The sequence below is a fragment of the Pogoniulus pusillus genome, chromosome 35 (assembly GCF_015220805.1).
Source record: "Pogoniulus pusillus isolate bPogPus1 chromosome 35, bPogPus1.pri, whole genome shotgun sequence".
Lineage (NCBI taxonomy): Eukaryota > Metazoa > Chordata > Aves > Piciformes > Lybiidae > Pogoniulus > Pogoniulus pusillus.
The window spans coordinates 2,534,375-2,548,747 of record NC_087298.1 but is presented as its reverse complement, the minus strand read 5'-3'; the positions used below and the strand labels follow the sequence as shown (position 1 = coordinate 2,548,747).

Here is a 14,373-nt window from a genome sequence, read left to right as displayed (position 1 = left end):
GCTTTCTTTCTCTAGGAAGAACAATATTTAGCTCTGCAAAATACGAGGGGCTTTCCTAATTTCCATCAGGCATCTCTTCTGCCATTTGCTCAAATCTGAAACTTCTTTTCAGCCTCCCAAAAGCACAACAAGCTGAAGGGCCTTTTGATACAAGGCAAGGATTTTCTGCTGGAATAATGATCTGCTTCTGCACTGCCCAGCTCCGCCACAAGCCGTTAAAAAATGCCTCCCTTCCCTCCTCAGCCATTTTGTAGCACATTTCTTAACCAGAACGTCCCAGGACGAACTGAGTATCCTCAACGTCCTCCAGAGGAGCCCAAATATCCACCTCTGAGCTGAGGCTCCAGCCCTAAAGGTGCAGACAATCATTAATGCACACTTCTGGAATCACAACTTTCTCCATCTTTCAAAACTTGCCTGGTTTGGGTTTGTGGGTTTTTTTTCAATCCCTTGAAGTTTCCAAGCCATCTTCCCTCCCCCTCTTTCCCCAGCAACGTTGAAAACTGTTTTTACTTAATAGGAAACACGTTCCCCAGGATGCTGCCTTGAGTACATCACACACACCGAGGAGGAGAAGAAGAAGAAGAAAAAAATGTAATTAAAAAAAAAAAAGAATTGAAGAAAGAAAAAAAAATGAAAGCAAAAAAATAAAAAGCTGCTGTTGCAACAGATGTTGAGATCTAAGCTCTCTGGGGGAGGTTTCCATGTTTTGATAAGAATAAGCGTTGAATATTTCATTTACAAAGGCAATCCTAGAACTTTATTTAGAAGCATATTGGCCAGACAGCTATAATTTAGCACAGAACTCTATTCCTAACAGTTCCCAATTAGAAACTCCTTCAGCTTTAACTTACAGTTAACCACAGCTCCTTCTCTTCTGGCAATCTAACCCCACCACCATTAATTACCTCCCCTTCATTCAGCTAGCACCAACCAAGAGCTTCCACCCTACAAACAACAGCCTTGCTCCAGAAGGCTCCTTAAACACAGCATGCCTTGCACATCCCTATTTCAGCACAGGGAGCAAGCTTTAGCCGCACTCACCGTTTGCTCCACGGGCAAATGTTTTATTGGTTTATTTGGGGGATGGTAGATGGGGTGGGAATCAGAGCCATGTCCCTGCAAAGCCATCCTGCTTATGTTTGGAGTCTTCTGCCAGCAGAGCCGGCTGCAAAAATGGCTGCTCACATTCAAGCTGGCTTCTGCTGCACCACTTCACTGAAACAAACGCTGGAGCCCCGCTGGAGGTTCTTGCCGATGAGCCTCACGTGTCCAACGTGTCCCTGTTCTTTGACCTCACACCTATTTTATTTCATTGTTTGGGTAATTTTATTGGGTTGGGTTTTGGTTTTTTGTTTTTTTTTTTTTTTTCTCCTAAGGATTATGGCATTCAGGTGAAAATAAGCAAGTTCTTCATGGAGGAGAGTCAGTGCTTCATGATGCTTTTGTATCTCTCTCCCCAGCTCCTGAGCTATGAAATATCGCCGGGGATGGCTCTACCAGCAAATTCCGCTGACATTCTACAGTTTCTGCAAGGAACAGAAGGAGCAGATGAACTCTTTAACAAAAAAAAAAAAACCCAAAGCTCCTGCCTTCATGCAAATATCGCTAGTTAAGGAGAGCGGAGAAATAAAAGCAAGCATGATGTGTGTACAGAACTGGCTCGAAAGAGGCTGCTTTTCAGCAACTGCCATAAGGTGGCAGTGGGTCTTTAAGGCTACCTTACACCTTTCACACAAGCACAATAGGAAATTACCACACGAGTGGGTTTTTTTCCAGCATCTGAAACTGTTTAAGTCGAATTTCCTCATCAAGGGAGCCAGACCATAGACGAAATCTTGGGGCTGAGATCACCTCAACACCGCAGTTGCCCAAGGAGAAAAAGCCACCAGGATGGCTGATGAAAGGCTGTAAATGCAACCCCCCATCTGAGCCAAAGAAAATCAAACCCTTTTCCTCCCAATCTACAATTACAATGCTGTTGATTTTACAGAAACACTTTTCTCTGTGCATTCATCCAACCATAAACAAGCCAGAGTCCATTAAAGAGTAACAGAAGTCCTGTGTGGCCAGCTCCAGCAGACTTTTATGCTGGGATTGTAAAAGCAACATCAGTAAGCAAGCTGATGACCAAGCTCAGTGCAGGGCTGACATACCAAACAAGCTCAGAAAACACCAAGGAAGTGCTGGGAACGCAGGAAATGCAAAACCAGGCAATAAGGAGGGGAAGCTACTTTAGGTAATGAAGTGACTCATCATGCACATTGACCCAGCTGTGTGAGACCATCGCCGGGGACACAGCACTAAAATCAAAACCTGCCTTTCCTTCTTCACCCATCACCTGCTGAACCTATGAAAAGCAGCCCTGGAGAAAGGGCTGATCTACCTTACTGCACGAGGGACCATGATCACAAAGATTTCTGTTACTGAAGTGAACCACAAGAACTTTGTGATCCCAACTTACTCTGCCCACGGCAGAGCAAACCTCTCTCTTTACCTCTGCTCACAGCCAGGCTCAAACACCCAGCGTGGAAACCCAGTAACTCACCTCCCATGCAAGCCAGGCTCTTCGAGGGCTCAGCCTCGCAACCAATGTCTCCTCCCTGCTCCATACAAAGTCAGATCTTCCCTAGACCTCACTAAGACAAACATTGGGAGCCAGTGTAAATGTTTTATTGGCACTTCACCATGCAGCTCGCTTGTACAACAACTGGAGTCAACAGCTCAGGCAGCAGCACAGAACCTGCTGGCGCTTACACATTCCTTGTTAAAAGCTGGCAACTGCAGCCCAAATCCAACAGCCCAACTTAGCACAACTCACAGAGTCCCTTTCCTGCCCCCAAACCTCATCGCCAACACCTCAAACCCCTGCAGGCAGCACGAAAAATCTCCCAGCCAAGCGAATAAACACATCGACATTCCCTCCTCTCCTCGCCACTCTGGAGGACCCGATGTGGCAAGGTTTGTTTGCAAGCTTTGGAATGCAACAGAAGCCCCAAAAGAGAGAGTCTGAGTTTTGCATTCTTTTGCCCTCCCACAATCAGAGAGCCAGGTCTAGATTCGAGCTGTGGGGCAGGTCTGTGCCCTGCAAGGCTTCCCATTAATGATAATTAGCGGCCAAGTCGCGCAGCCCACGACTGAGACACCATCACATGCTGCCTTCCAGCATGAAGGCACAACCCAGCAGGTCCCCGCAGGCTTTGCTGCCAGCCTCTGGCTGCTGTCGCTTTATGTCACCACCCCACCACAAGCCAGGTCTGTCCTTTGGATGGGTTCAGCAGCCAGCAAAGGTCAGCACTTCCAACCCCCTCCCCGCCGGCCCGCAGGCAGCGGTGTGAAGCCATCTCGTGTGAGTGGTGAACTCTGCTGCTTTTGAATCCATTCCAGCAGCTTTGACTCCATCCGGGCTCCTCGCTCCCCCGGCCCGGGGGCACAGGAAGGAATCAGCCGGATTTGCCCTACCTCAGTCCTGGCTGCTGGGTCTGGAGCTGCTGGGTCCTTCCAGATCCTGACTCCAGGCCTATCACTCCTCCAGCCACAAATCCATCTCACTCTATGGGTGCAGCCTCCACCCCGGAGCATGCTCAGTACTGGCTGATCTTCAGCCATTTCAGAGCTTTAATGAAATGTAAGCATAAGGAAGTGTCATTAGCAAAGAGAGGAGGAAAAAAAAGGAGGGGGGTGGAAAAGGTGCAGGATTTATCCTGATCCAGCCAACCTTCCTGTTTCCATCCCCTGTCAAGGAGGTGAAGCTCTCGCTGCGGGGATCTCAGGCATTTTTAGGCAGCAAGCATCTGAGTTTAGAACAAAAGCAAGGGAATTCCTCTCTCAGCCAAGCCTGGTGCAAAAAGGAGCATTTCCTACTGACACCCAAAGCAGCACATTTTTCACCCTGGGCCTTCCCCAAGTGACAATATTTTCATTAAATACCATTCATTTTAGTCTTTTTTTCCTTTTCTTTTCTTCTTTTTTTTTCCCCCCCAAAGGGCTTCAACTGAGGCTTTCAGCTCGCAATGCAAATTGTGCTTCCCATCCATCTTAAAGCTAAACCTACCCCAGTCCACCCTCTCTGCTGCCTCCAAGGTTATTTTAGCTCCATTTGCAAGGAACTCAAAAAGCAGGATGAGAGAGGGAGGAAAGAGACAACAGCACAACACACTTCATGCTATGATTTGCTAAGGACCTGAATTTCAGGGGAGGTTTGTTTCTTGCTGGTCAGACATCAAATGAGGACACTGTTACCTTGTCTCCTCAAGAGCATTTTGAAGAAGTAAGACATTATTTTTTTCCCCCCACCTTTTCCAGTTTCCCAAACAACAAAATATGCAAAGACACACAAGGCTGAAGTCCACTGGGACTGGGCATTGTGAGTGCTGGAGGAGGACAGCTCTGCACATGAACTTGACTGAGGGTGGTAGGACACTGGCACAGGTTGCCCAGGGAGGTGGTGGAAGCCTCATCCCTGGATGCTTTTAAGGCCAGGCTGGATGTGGCTCTGAGCAACCTGATCCAGTGTGAGGTGTCCCTGTCAATGGCGGGGGGTTTGGAACTGGATGATCTTTAAAGTCTCTTCCAACCCTGACAATTCTGTGACTGTTCCTTAAAAGCTTGCATTCTCTTATCCACCCTTTGCATAACACCCTGCAGATCCCCACCAGCTCCTAGATTCACACAGTATGTGAAGGGTTAGAAGTGACCTATTAAGATCATCGAGTCCGACCCACCTAGGGCAGGTCACACAGGAGTACAGCCAGGAGGGTTTTGAAAGTCTCCAGAGAAGGAAACTCCAGAGCTACCCCAGAAAGCAAAGATGGTTGTTGCAAAAGTAAAGCTTTGCAGGCCAGGGCATAAATTGATTATTGAATGCCACCAAAGTTTTAATGGATGCCTGATTCCTCGTGTCAGGCCCCAGCCCAAATCAACTCTGGACGTGGAGATGTGTGAATTGTGTGCTGAGGTTTCTGCCATGTGTGTACAGTGCTGAAGTTTGGATTCTTCAAAGGAAGATTCAAATAAACACATCAAGTGACTTTATCAACACAACATTTCAGGAGCAATGAAGGTGACAGGTGAACACCAAACCCCAGCTCCTCTCCTGGACCAAACTCCCAAGGTAAAGCACGAGAACACCAAGAGGCTTTGCCGTACAACTCAGTGAGCCAAGTTCAAGTCAGGATTTTCATCAGCCCACAGCACATTCAGGTGCACCACCCAAACAACTCAGCATCCTGTCCCTCATCGATTCTCTGACCAATCCAGCCCAGGCCTCGGCATCAAGCTACAGCTGTTTAGCAGACTCTTTGGGATGGGATTCCTGGCTGAGTGCTGCACACCAGGCAGCCTTTCACACCAAGCGCTGGCGACTTGCATTTTACTGCAACATTTTCGGAGCACAAAACGTTTGATAGAATGACCCAGGATAAGCCAGAATAACTTGGCACAAAGAGCAGTGCTTAACTCCCCTCAGACCTCTGCTTTGCTGCCAGGGTTTCACCAAAGCCCCAACAGGAGTCGTTGGCCCCCTCCCTGGCTGCCCCTTCCCGGGGAGGGGATGTTCCTCAGGGCGCTGCATTTCCAGCATGGGCTGTGCTCCTCTCTACACCACATTAGGCAAATCCAAGCCACCACAGGGCTTGCATTAAGCACAGATTTGTAAACTCTGCCAAGGGATTCTATTCTGGGCCTCTCCCCTGCCATGAAACTGGGGGTAGTTTAAAAATACTGCTCAGCCCATACCATCCAGCAGCACGTCTGCTGAATCTAGCAGTGTTTGCATCCCGCACAGCTCAAGCATGTCAAGTTTGTTTCCTTGGAAACAAAGACCAATTTGCAAGCATTGCTTTCTGCCTTGGCTTTTTTCTTTTCCCCTTCTCTTTTTGAATGCAATGAAGACACACATACCTGCAGCTCTGGTCGATCCAAAGGAATTACAGCAGAGGCACTTCACCAGCAGGCTTGGTCTAAGAGAATTATGAACGGGTTTCACTAATGAACAATTGGTTTGCTGCACGAAGGGAAAACCACAGCACTGTCTCAAAATCCTCTCTCCCCCCTCAACAGATGCACAGTTGAGGCATTGGAATTTATATTGTTACCTTGGGGACAGGTGAGGGGGGGGAAAGAAGCAAAGGCAGAGTCATTTGCTTACCCTTGGCTAGGCAGGGTGGTTCCAGTGGAGAATAAGCTAAGAGGGCAGTCCTGTCTTGCTCCTAGCACAGCGCTGTGAAAGGCAGAGCAGTACTGCTCAAGCACACCTGCTCTCAACACAGGTTGAGGACTCAACACAAGGTTGATCAAAATGAAAGCATTAATGTCTTCTGGATATGTTTTGCCAGCTTTAAGCTCAACTTTTTCCCATCAAGGGCATGCATTAGGCCTGAAGTGGGAAGCCAGCTTCTCTATGCAGCTGTAACTCTTCTCTCTCAGAGCCTGCTCACATCAAAGGTCCTCATGCTGAAGGCAGTAAATCCCATGGCGATGACACAGAACCTCTCTGTGCAGGCAAGAAAGAGGAGGGAGGGCAAAAAGTGTCAGAGCTGAGTTATCTATAGCCTGATCTGCAGAGGCAGTCAGTACCTCCACCCTCCAGAGCCTTCCTCGGGAATCACGAGAGCTCAGCACCTGTCAGAAAGCTGCCAGATAGGGCACAAAATGGACACGGAGGAAAGCAGGAACAAAGCCATGGCTCTTTAAACAGGCCCTACTGGAGCCTGACTCAGCACAGGGTTCATTTCCCAACACGCTTGGGCTGAGGCCAGGTTGTAATCTCTCCTTGAGGAGATTACCTTCATCGCCGAGGGAGCAGAGCCCCAAACTGCTCTTGTCCTATCAGCATCACCACAGCAGGAAAAGCCAAGGGAGCTGCACCAACAGGAGCAAGCAAAGCCTCCTTCCACCACATAAAGGACAAAGCCCCTGGAGAATCCCCGAGCCATTGTTCGAGCCTGTGCCCAGCACTAAAGCTGATGTGAACCCCTGATGCTTCACACTTCTGGAAGTGAGGCCTTGGGCTCTAACAAACCAGATAACCCAAAGAGGTTCACCTGACTGACACAGCAGCCAAACCCAACGCAAGCAGCATTGCTGTCCTCTTCACTGTGCTCACAGTAAGACAAAAGCAGTCACCCAGAGGGAAAAGCATAACCAAAAAGCATTAAAACACCCCAAATCCTGCAAATACCCTTCAGAATTGCCAGAGGGTCTCAGCCTAGGGCTAGAAACCCTCCTCTCTTTCCAGCACACTGGCTTTTCCAGAACACAACTGACACAGGGATCCACTCCTGCTCCAGCCCTGACAGCAAAGCCCCCAGGCTGCACTCTGCAATGATGTGCACCCTTCACCAAGCAGTACACGCAGTTTTATTCCAACCAATGCCATGGGCATGAGTTTTATCTTATGGAGACTGTTCTAGTCACCTGGCTCTCCTGGGGGAGAGAATGTTCTAGTCACCTGGCTCTCCTGGAGGAAGAGCAAGGTAAAGTTCTTCCTGCTCAAAAGCAGAGCATACACTGCAAAAAGCATCTAAACATCACCATGTGGAAAAGAGCCAGATGGACACAGTGTGCTTTGCTTCAGTGTCCTGCAGCAAGTCAAATCCCTGGGGATTCCTATAAGGCAATTGATAATAAGAGCTGGAGACAGCAGGTAAAACAAGTGTGTCCACTTTGCAGGTGGAAAAAAATCAAGGCTTGGATAACTAACTGCCAAAAAATTCTGCCCTACCCAGAGCACTGTGCCCACTTCTAGCTCTCAGCACAAAAAGGACCTGGAACTATTGGAGAAGGTTCAGAGGAGGCCACAAGGATGCTCGGAGGGTTGGAGAACCTCCCTTCTGGGGACAGGCTGGGAGAGTTGGGGCTGTTCAGCCTGGAGAAGAGAAGGCTGCAGGGAGATCCCAGAGTGGCCTTCCAATACCTGAAGGGGCTCCAGGACAGCTGGGGAGGGACTTTGGACAAGGACTGGGAGTGCCATGGCAAGGGACAATGACTTCGAGCTGGGAGAGGGAAGATTAAGAGCGGAGAGGAGGAAGAAATTCTTTGCAGTGAGGGTGGTGAGAGACTGGCACAGGTTGCTCAGGGAGGCTGTGGCTGCCCCCTCCCTGGAGGTGTTCAAGGCCAGGTTGGATAAGACCTTGAGCAAGCTGTGCTGGTGGGAGGTGTCCCTGCCCATGGGCTGGAACTGGATGATCTTTAAGGTCCCTTCCAATCCAAACTATTCTACAAATCTATGAAATGTGTGGAGCAGAGGAACATGGTACGTGAGAACCAGATGTGAAGTCATGCTCTACTGACTGAGTCACCTTGCCTGGCCAAACTGGGGCAGCAAAGGCTGCTTTGGGACAGCCTTTTTGGGATGACTCAACTTTGAATCTCACTAAAGTTAGAGCACTTTAAGCTCCATTATTTAAAAACAACCCCCAAACCCCAACCATGTCACTGTACACAAGGAGCACAGCAGTATGGTCTGCCTCTGGATGTTCTTTGGAGGGCAGACAGTAAACTTGGCAATCACTAAGGAGCTTCCTATGCCCACTGCCAGGTGTGAAAGCAGGCAGATGCCATGAGGGTGAATCGGTGGCACCAGGACGCAGCCCAGACTCACACAAGAAGTTAGTCATAACTGAATCAAACAACAGAAGCAAGAACTCCTGAGAAGCCACAGCACAGAACATCAGGGGTTGGAAGGGACCTCTGAGGATCATCCAGTCCAACTGCCCTGCCAGGTCAGGACCATCTAGGACAGGTCACATGGGAGCACATGCAGGAGGGTTCTGAAAGTCTCCACAGAAGGAGACTCCACAACCTCTCTGGGCAGCCTGCTCCAGGGCTCCAGCACCCTCACAGTGAAAAAGGTTTTCTTCATGTTCACATGAAACCTCTTCTGCTCCAGCTTGCCCCCACTGCCCTTGTCCTGTCACTGGACATCCCTGAGCACCTCCAATCAGTGCAGGTTGCTCAAGGCCTCATCCAACCTGCTCTTGAACACCTCCAGGGAGGGGGCATCCACAGGCTCCCTGGGCAACCTGTGCCAGTCTCTCCCCACCCTCACTGCAAAGAATTTCTTCCTACTATCAAGTTCCCCCTCATGTTTAGATGGAACTTCCTGTGTTCAGGTTTGTGCCCATTTCTTCCTGTCCTCTCACTGGGGAAGAGCCTGGCTCCATCCTCCCAACACACATCCCTTGTAAGCATTGACAGGATCCCCCCCTTGACCTCCTCTTCTCCAAGCTAAACAGCTACAGCTCTGTCAGCCTTTCCTCTGAGTTAGGTTAGCTTCCTCTCCTTCAGCAGCACTCAAAGACATTTGCTTGGTGGTTGCAAGCTTTGGTCTTCCATTTGAAACTTGTCAGTGGCCGAATCATCCCCTTGTTGACTTCAGACCCAGAAGCAGAGCACCACACAAGGCAGCTCCTTCCCGTGTGCCTTTGATGGATGACTCCTGCTGCACCTGTGGAACCAAATTTCAGCCCTTCCAATGAAAACCCAACCAGCTGGACTGGAGGTGGTCCTCCAGGAAAGCTTCCAGGATTCCCTGCTAGTCAGCAGCTGCCAGTACAGACCCAGACACTGGCAGTGAAGAGAGGATGTTGCAGTGTTACCATGGCACATGGCTTACACCTCAGAGCCTGAGGGCTGACCCCACACAGGTGAGAGTCAAGCAAAGAGCTGCAGCAGCACCTGGCAAACATCAGTAGCTTTTTTTGTTTGGCCTCCTCAGCACATCTGAGAAAGAGGAGATCTTCTCAGTGCTCAGGAAGAGATAAAGGGCAGAGGAAAAGAGGATGTGGCCAGAAACTTTCCAGTTGTGCTCAGTGACAGAACAAGGGGCAACAGGCACAAACTGGAAGCCAGGAGGTTCCATCTGAAGATGAGGAGAAGCTTCTTTGGTGTGAAGGTGCTGGAGGCCTGGAGCAGGCTGCCCAGAGAGGTTGTGGAGTCTCCTTCTCTGGAGAGAATCCGAATTCATCTGGACACTGTGATCCTGGGCAAGCTTCTGTGGGTGCCCTGCTTTAGTAGAGAGGTTGGACTGGATGACCTCCAGAGTTCCCTTCCAACCTCCCCCATGCCAGGACTCTGTTCAGCTCTCACAACAGATCAGTATCCACGTGGCAGCAGCAGCTGTAGCCTGGCAAAGCACCTGGGAGCTGCAGGCACAGGGCTGCTCCTAACACCCATCCCTCAAAATTCCTCTGGCTCCAAAAGTGTCTCCTGGTTTAGGCTGAGCGATGCATTGGGTCAAAGCAAAACCTCTGAGAGGAAGTGAAACCCTCTGCAGTCTCTTGTTTGTACCCTGCACTGTATCACAGTCTCACAGTATCATCATGGTTGGAAGAGACCTCACAGATCATCAAGTCCAACCCTTTAGCACAGAGCTCAAGGCCAGACCATGGCACCAAGTGCCACGTCCAGTCCTGCCTTGAACAGCTCCAGGGACGGCGACTCCACCACCTCCCCGGGCAGCCCATTCCAGTGTCCAATGACTCTCTCAGGGAAGAACTTTCTCCTCACCTCCAGCCTAAATCTCCCCTGGCACAGCTTGAGGCTGTGTCCTCTTGTTCTGGTGCTGGCCACCTGAGAGAAGAGAGCAACCTCCTCCTGGCCACAACCTCCCCTCAGGTAGTTGGTACCGTTCTGTCCATGGTATGGCAGCAGCCCTGATGGGTCAAGGCTTTGGGCAGCCAGGGTTAGTGGAAGCTGTCCCTGCCCACGGCAAGGAGATTGGAACTAAATCATCTTTAAGGGCCCTCCCAACCCAAACCATTGATTCTGTGGCTTCAAACCAAGGTCCCAAGCCTGCAAGAGCAGGGACAGACCTTCCAGTCTGGAGCAGCATTGCTCTGCACTGTCTCTCCATGGAGACAGCTGTGCTGTCTGCTCCTTGCCAGGCCAGGTGTAAGCTGTCAGCAGACACCTGACACAAACCCAGACATTTGTAAGCCAAGGCCATCAGCAGAGAGCATTTTCATCCCAGCAGGACTGCTCAGTAGCTTTTCCCCCCACTTTAAGAACGAGGGAGGGAAAGGTTCACTCAGATCCTGGCAATCAGGATGTCAGCCCAGGTGGTTGCAATGGGAACATTCCCTTGGCTCTGCCATGACCTCAGTAATCTCCTTGGTAGTCTCCTTACAGGTCCATGTGCTGGCAACATGCCTGCAGCACCCTTCATTTAGTTAGTGTTTTTCTAAGTCCTTCTTTAGAAGGAACAGGGCAAAGGATCAGCTGCAAAGCAAACCCAAATGCCTGTCATTTTGTACTGCATTCAGCACTCTTCTTCCTCATCAAGCTGAAAACACCTCCTGTAAAGCCCTGCAGAGAATCACAGAACCCTGTTGGTTGGAAGGGACCTTTCAGATCAAGATCCAACCAATAACCCAGCACTGCCAGGTCCTTCCCACTCTGATGCATGCTGTGAATCACACTGAGCACAACTATCAGACCATGTCATAGCATCACAGAATGGTTTTGGTTGGAAGAGACCTCAAAGATAATCCAGTTTCAACCCCATCCCACCCCACCATGGGCAGGGACACCTCCCACTAGAACAGGTTGCTCAAGGCCTCATCCAACCTGGCCTTGAACACCTTCAGTAAGGTTGTGGAGCACAACCTTGATCACATTGGGTGCTTCTGTGCTCCACAACCTCCCTGGGCAACCTGTGCCAGTGTCTCACCACTCTCACTGTGAAGATCTTCTTCCTAACATCTAGTTTAAATCTCCAGTTTAAACCCATTACTCCTCATCCTGTCCTCTACCAGAAAGAGAAAAGCATGGCTGAATTTGGAGCCTGCCAACCCCTTCAGGTACTGGAAGGCTGCTCTAAGGCCTCCCTGCAGCCCTCTCTTCTCCAGGCTGAACATCTCCAACTCTCCCAGCCTGTCTACACAGTAGAGGAGCTCCAACCCCTTGATCACTTTTGTGGCCTTTCTGGAGCCCCTCCATCAGGGAGCTGGGGCACTGCACCACTGCCAGAGCCTGGCACAGAGGGAAAGAATCATAGAATCAACCAGGTTGGAAGAGACCTCCAAGATCATTCAGGCCAACCTAGCACCCAGCCCTGCCCAACCAACCAGACCATGGCACTAAGTGCCCCAGCCAGGCTTGGCTTCAACACCTCCAGCCACACAGACTCCACCACCTCCCTGGGCAGCCCATTCCAATGCCAATCACTCTCTCTGACAACAACTTCCTCCTAACATCCAGCCTAGACCTGCCCTGGCACAGCTTCAGGCTGTGTCCCCTCTTGTTCTGCTGCTGGCTGCCTGGCAGCAGAGCCCAACCCCACCTGGCTACAGCCTCCCTGCAGGCAGCTGCTGGCAGCAATGAGCTCTGCCCTGAGCCTCCTCTGCTGCAGACTGCACACCCCCAGCTCCCTCAGCCTCTCCTCACAGGGCTGTGCTCCAGGCCCCTCCCCAGCCTTGCTGCCCTTCTCCAAACACCTTCCAGCACCTCAATATCTCTCTGCAATTCAGGAGCCCAGAACTGGACACAGCACTCAAGGGGTGGCCTGAGCAGTGCTGAGCACAGGGGCAGAAGAACCTCCCTTGTCCTGCTGCCCACACTGCTCCTGAGCCAGCCCAGGATGCCATTGGCTCTGCTGTCCACCTGGGCACTGCTGCCTCAGCTTCAGCTACTATCCACCAGCAACCCCAGCTCCCTTTCTTCCTGGCTGCTCTCAGCCACTCTGGCCCCAGCCTGTAGCTGCTTGGGGTTGTTGTGGCCAAAGTGCAGAACCCTGCCCTTGGCCTTGTTCAGTCTCATTCCCTTGGCCTCTGCCCACCCATGCAGCCTGGCCAGGTCCCTCTGCAGGGCTCACCTATCCTCCAACAGCTCCACAGCTGCTCCTAGCTTGGTGTCATCTGCAAACTTACTGATGCTGGACTCAATCCCTTGGTCCAGATCATCAATAAAGTTATTGAACAGGACTGGGCCCAGCACTGATCCTTGGGGCACAGCACCAGTGACAGCTGCCAACTGCATGTGGCACCATTCACCAGCACTCTCTGGGCTCTGCCATCCAGCCAGTTCTTGACCCAGCACAGAGTGAATCTGTCCAAGCCATGAGCTGCCAGCTGTGCCAGGAGCTTGTTGTGGCAGACAGTGTCAAAGGCTTTGCTGCAGTCCAGGCAGACTCCATCCACAGCCTGCCCCACACTCACCAGGCAGGAACCTGACCATAAAAGGAGATCAGGTTGGTGAGACAGGACCTACCCTTCCTAAACCCATGCTGGCTGGGCCTGAGCCCTTGGCCATCCTGGAGGTGCTTTGAGGACAGCAAGGAGAGTTTTTAAGGGCTCTTGACTATTCCTTGGGATAAAATTTAAAGCAATAAAAAACCCCCAACCCTCCCAACTCCTGCAGTTCTTCAAATGTGCAAACACTTTGCTTGGTGTTCCGACTGCCACATTTCGTGTTTCAAACAACATCCAGGCCAATATTGCTGCTTAATTTAACAGAGCTGGATCCTGAATGCAGCCTCTAACAGATTAAAGCACAGAAATATCCACATGTTTTAATGATGATTTGGCACCACTTGGAGCCAAACAGATTTTAGCAATATTTCTGGGCTACAGTTTCTTCCCTCAGAAAAGAAAGCTCCCTGCTAGCTGCTCCTGCACCCTCAAGCTTTTGGAGATTGAGGAACAAAACAGAGAACCAGAAAATATTCAGTGCCATTGTAATTCAAGTAACATCTGGCCAGTTTTCTTGGCCTGCTAAAAGATTTGAGGCAGCTTTGCAGAGGCTCAGTCCCTGTTGCTCAGGCTCCTTTTCCATTTGCATGCTTCGCTCCAGCTCTGTAGTTTCTATGCCAACAAGCATTTGCAGCTCCTCAAAAAGCACATTTGGAAGTGGGGGGCAGATGGAAGATTTCAAATGTGATAATGATATTTTTTTTTTGTTTCACTCCTTTGGGGATTTTCTTTGTTGCTCTTGTTCCCTCCCCCCAAAATAAAATACCTAAACCAGCCATTCCTCAATTTCACAGTCTCACAGTATCATCAGGGTTGGAAGAGACCTCACAGATCATCAAGTCCAACCCTTTAGCACAGAGCTCAAGGCCAGACCATGGCACCAAGTGCCACGTCCAGTCCTGCCTTGAACAGCTCCAGGGACGGCGACTCCACCACCTCCCCGGGCAGCCCATTCCAGTGCCCAATGACTCTCTCAGGGAAGAACTTTCTCCTCACCTCCAGCCTAAATCTCCCCTGGCACAGCCTGAGGCTGTGTCCTCTCCTTCTGGTGCTGGCCACCTGAGAGAGGAGAGCAACCTCCTCCTGGCCACAACCTCCCCTCAGGTAGTTGCAGACAGCAATAAGGTCTGCCCTGAGCCTCCTCTTCTCCAGGCTAACCAATCCCAGCTCCCTCAGCCTCTCC

The 14,373-nt window shown here is 50.6% G+C and overlaps 1 protein-coding gene across 9 annotated transcripts in view; it reads right to left on the bottom strand.

Moving 5' to 3' along the window:
- Positions 1-14,373, bottom strand: part of EHMT1 (euchromatic histone lysine methyltransferase 1) — a 153,313-nt gene that overhangs the window by 97,109 nt on the left and 41,831 nt on the right. For 2 of the 9 annotated variants that reach the window (XM_064171522.1, XM_064171524.1), the window contains exon 1: positions 1,045-1,909. The exons of 2 other annotated variants lie outside the window; for them this stretch is intronic. In XM_064171522.1, the coding sequence (XP_064027592.1) occupies positions 1,045-1,131 (87 nt within the window). In that variant the 5' untranslated portion in view covers positions 1,132-1,909. Of the gene's footprint in view, positions 1-1,044; positions 1,910-3,462; positions 3,562-5,901; positions 5,923-14,373 lie in introns of those variants that run through there. 5 more of the 9 variants (XM_064171534.1, XM_064171530.1, XM_064171535.1 and 2 more) reach the window with 5 other exon arrangements.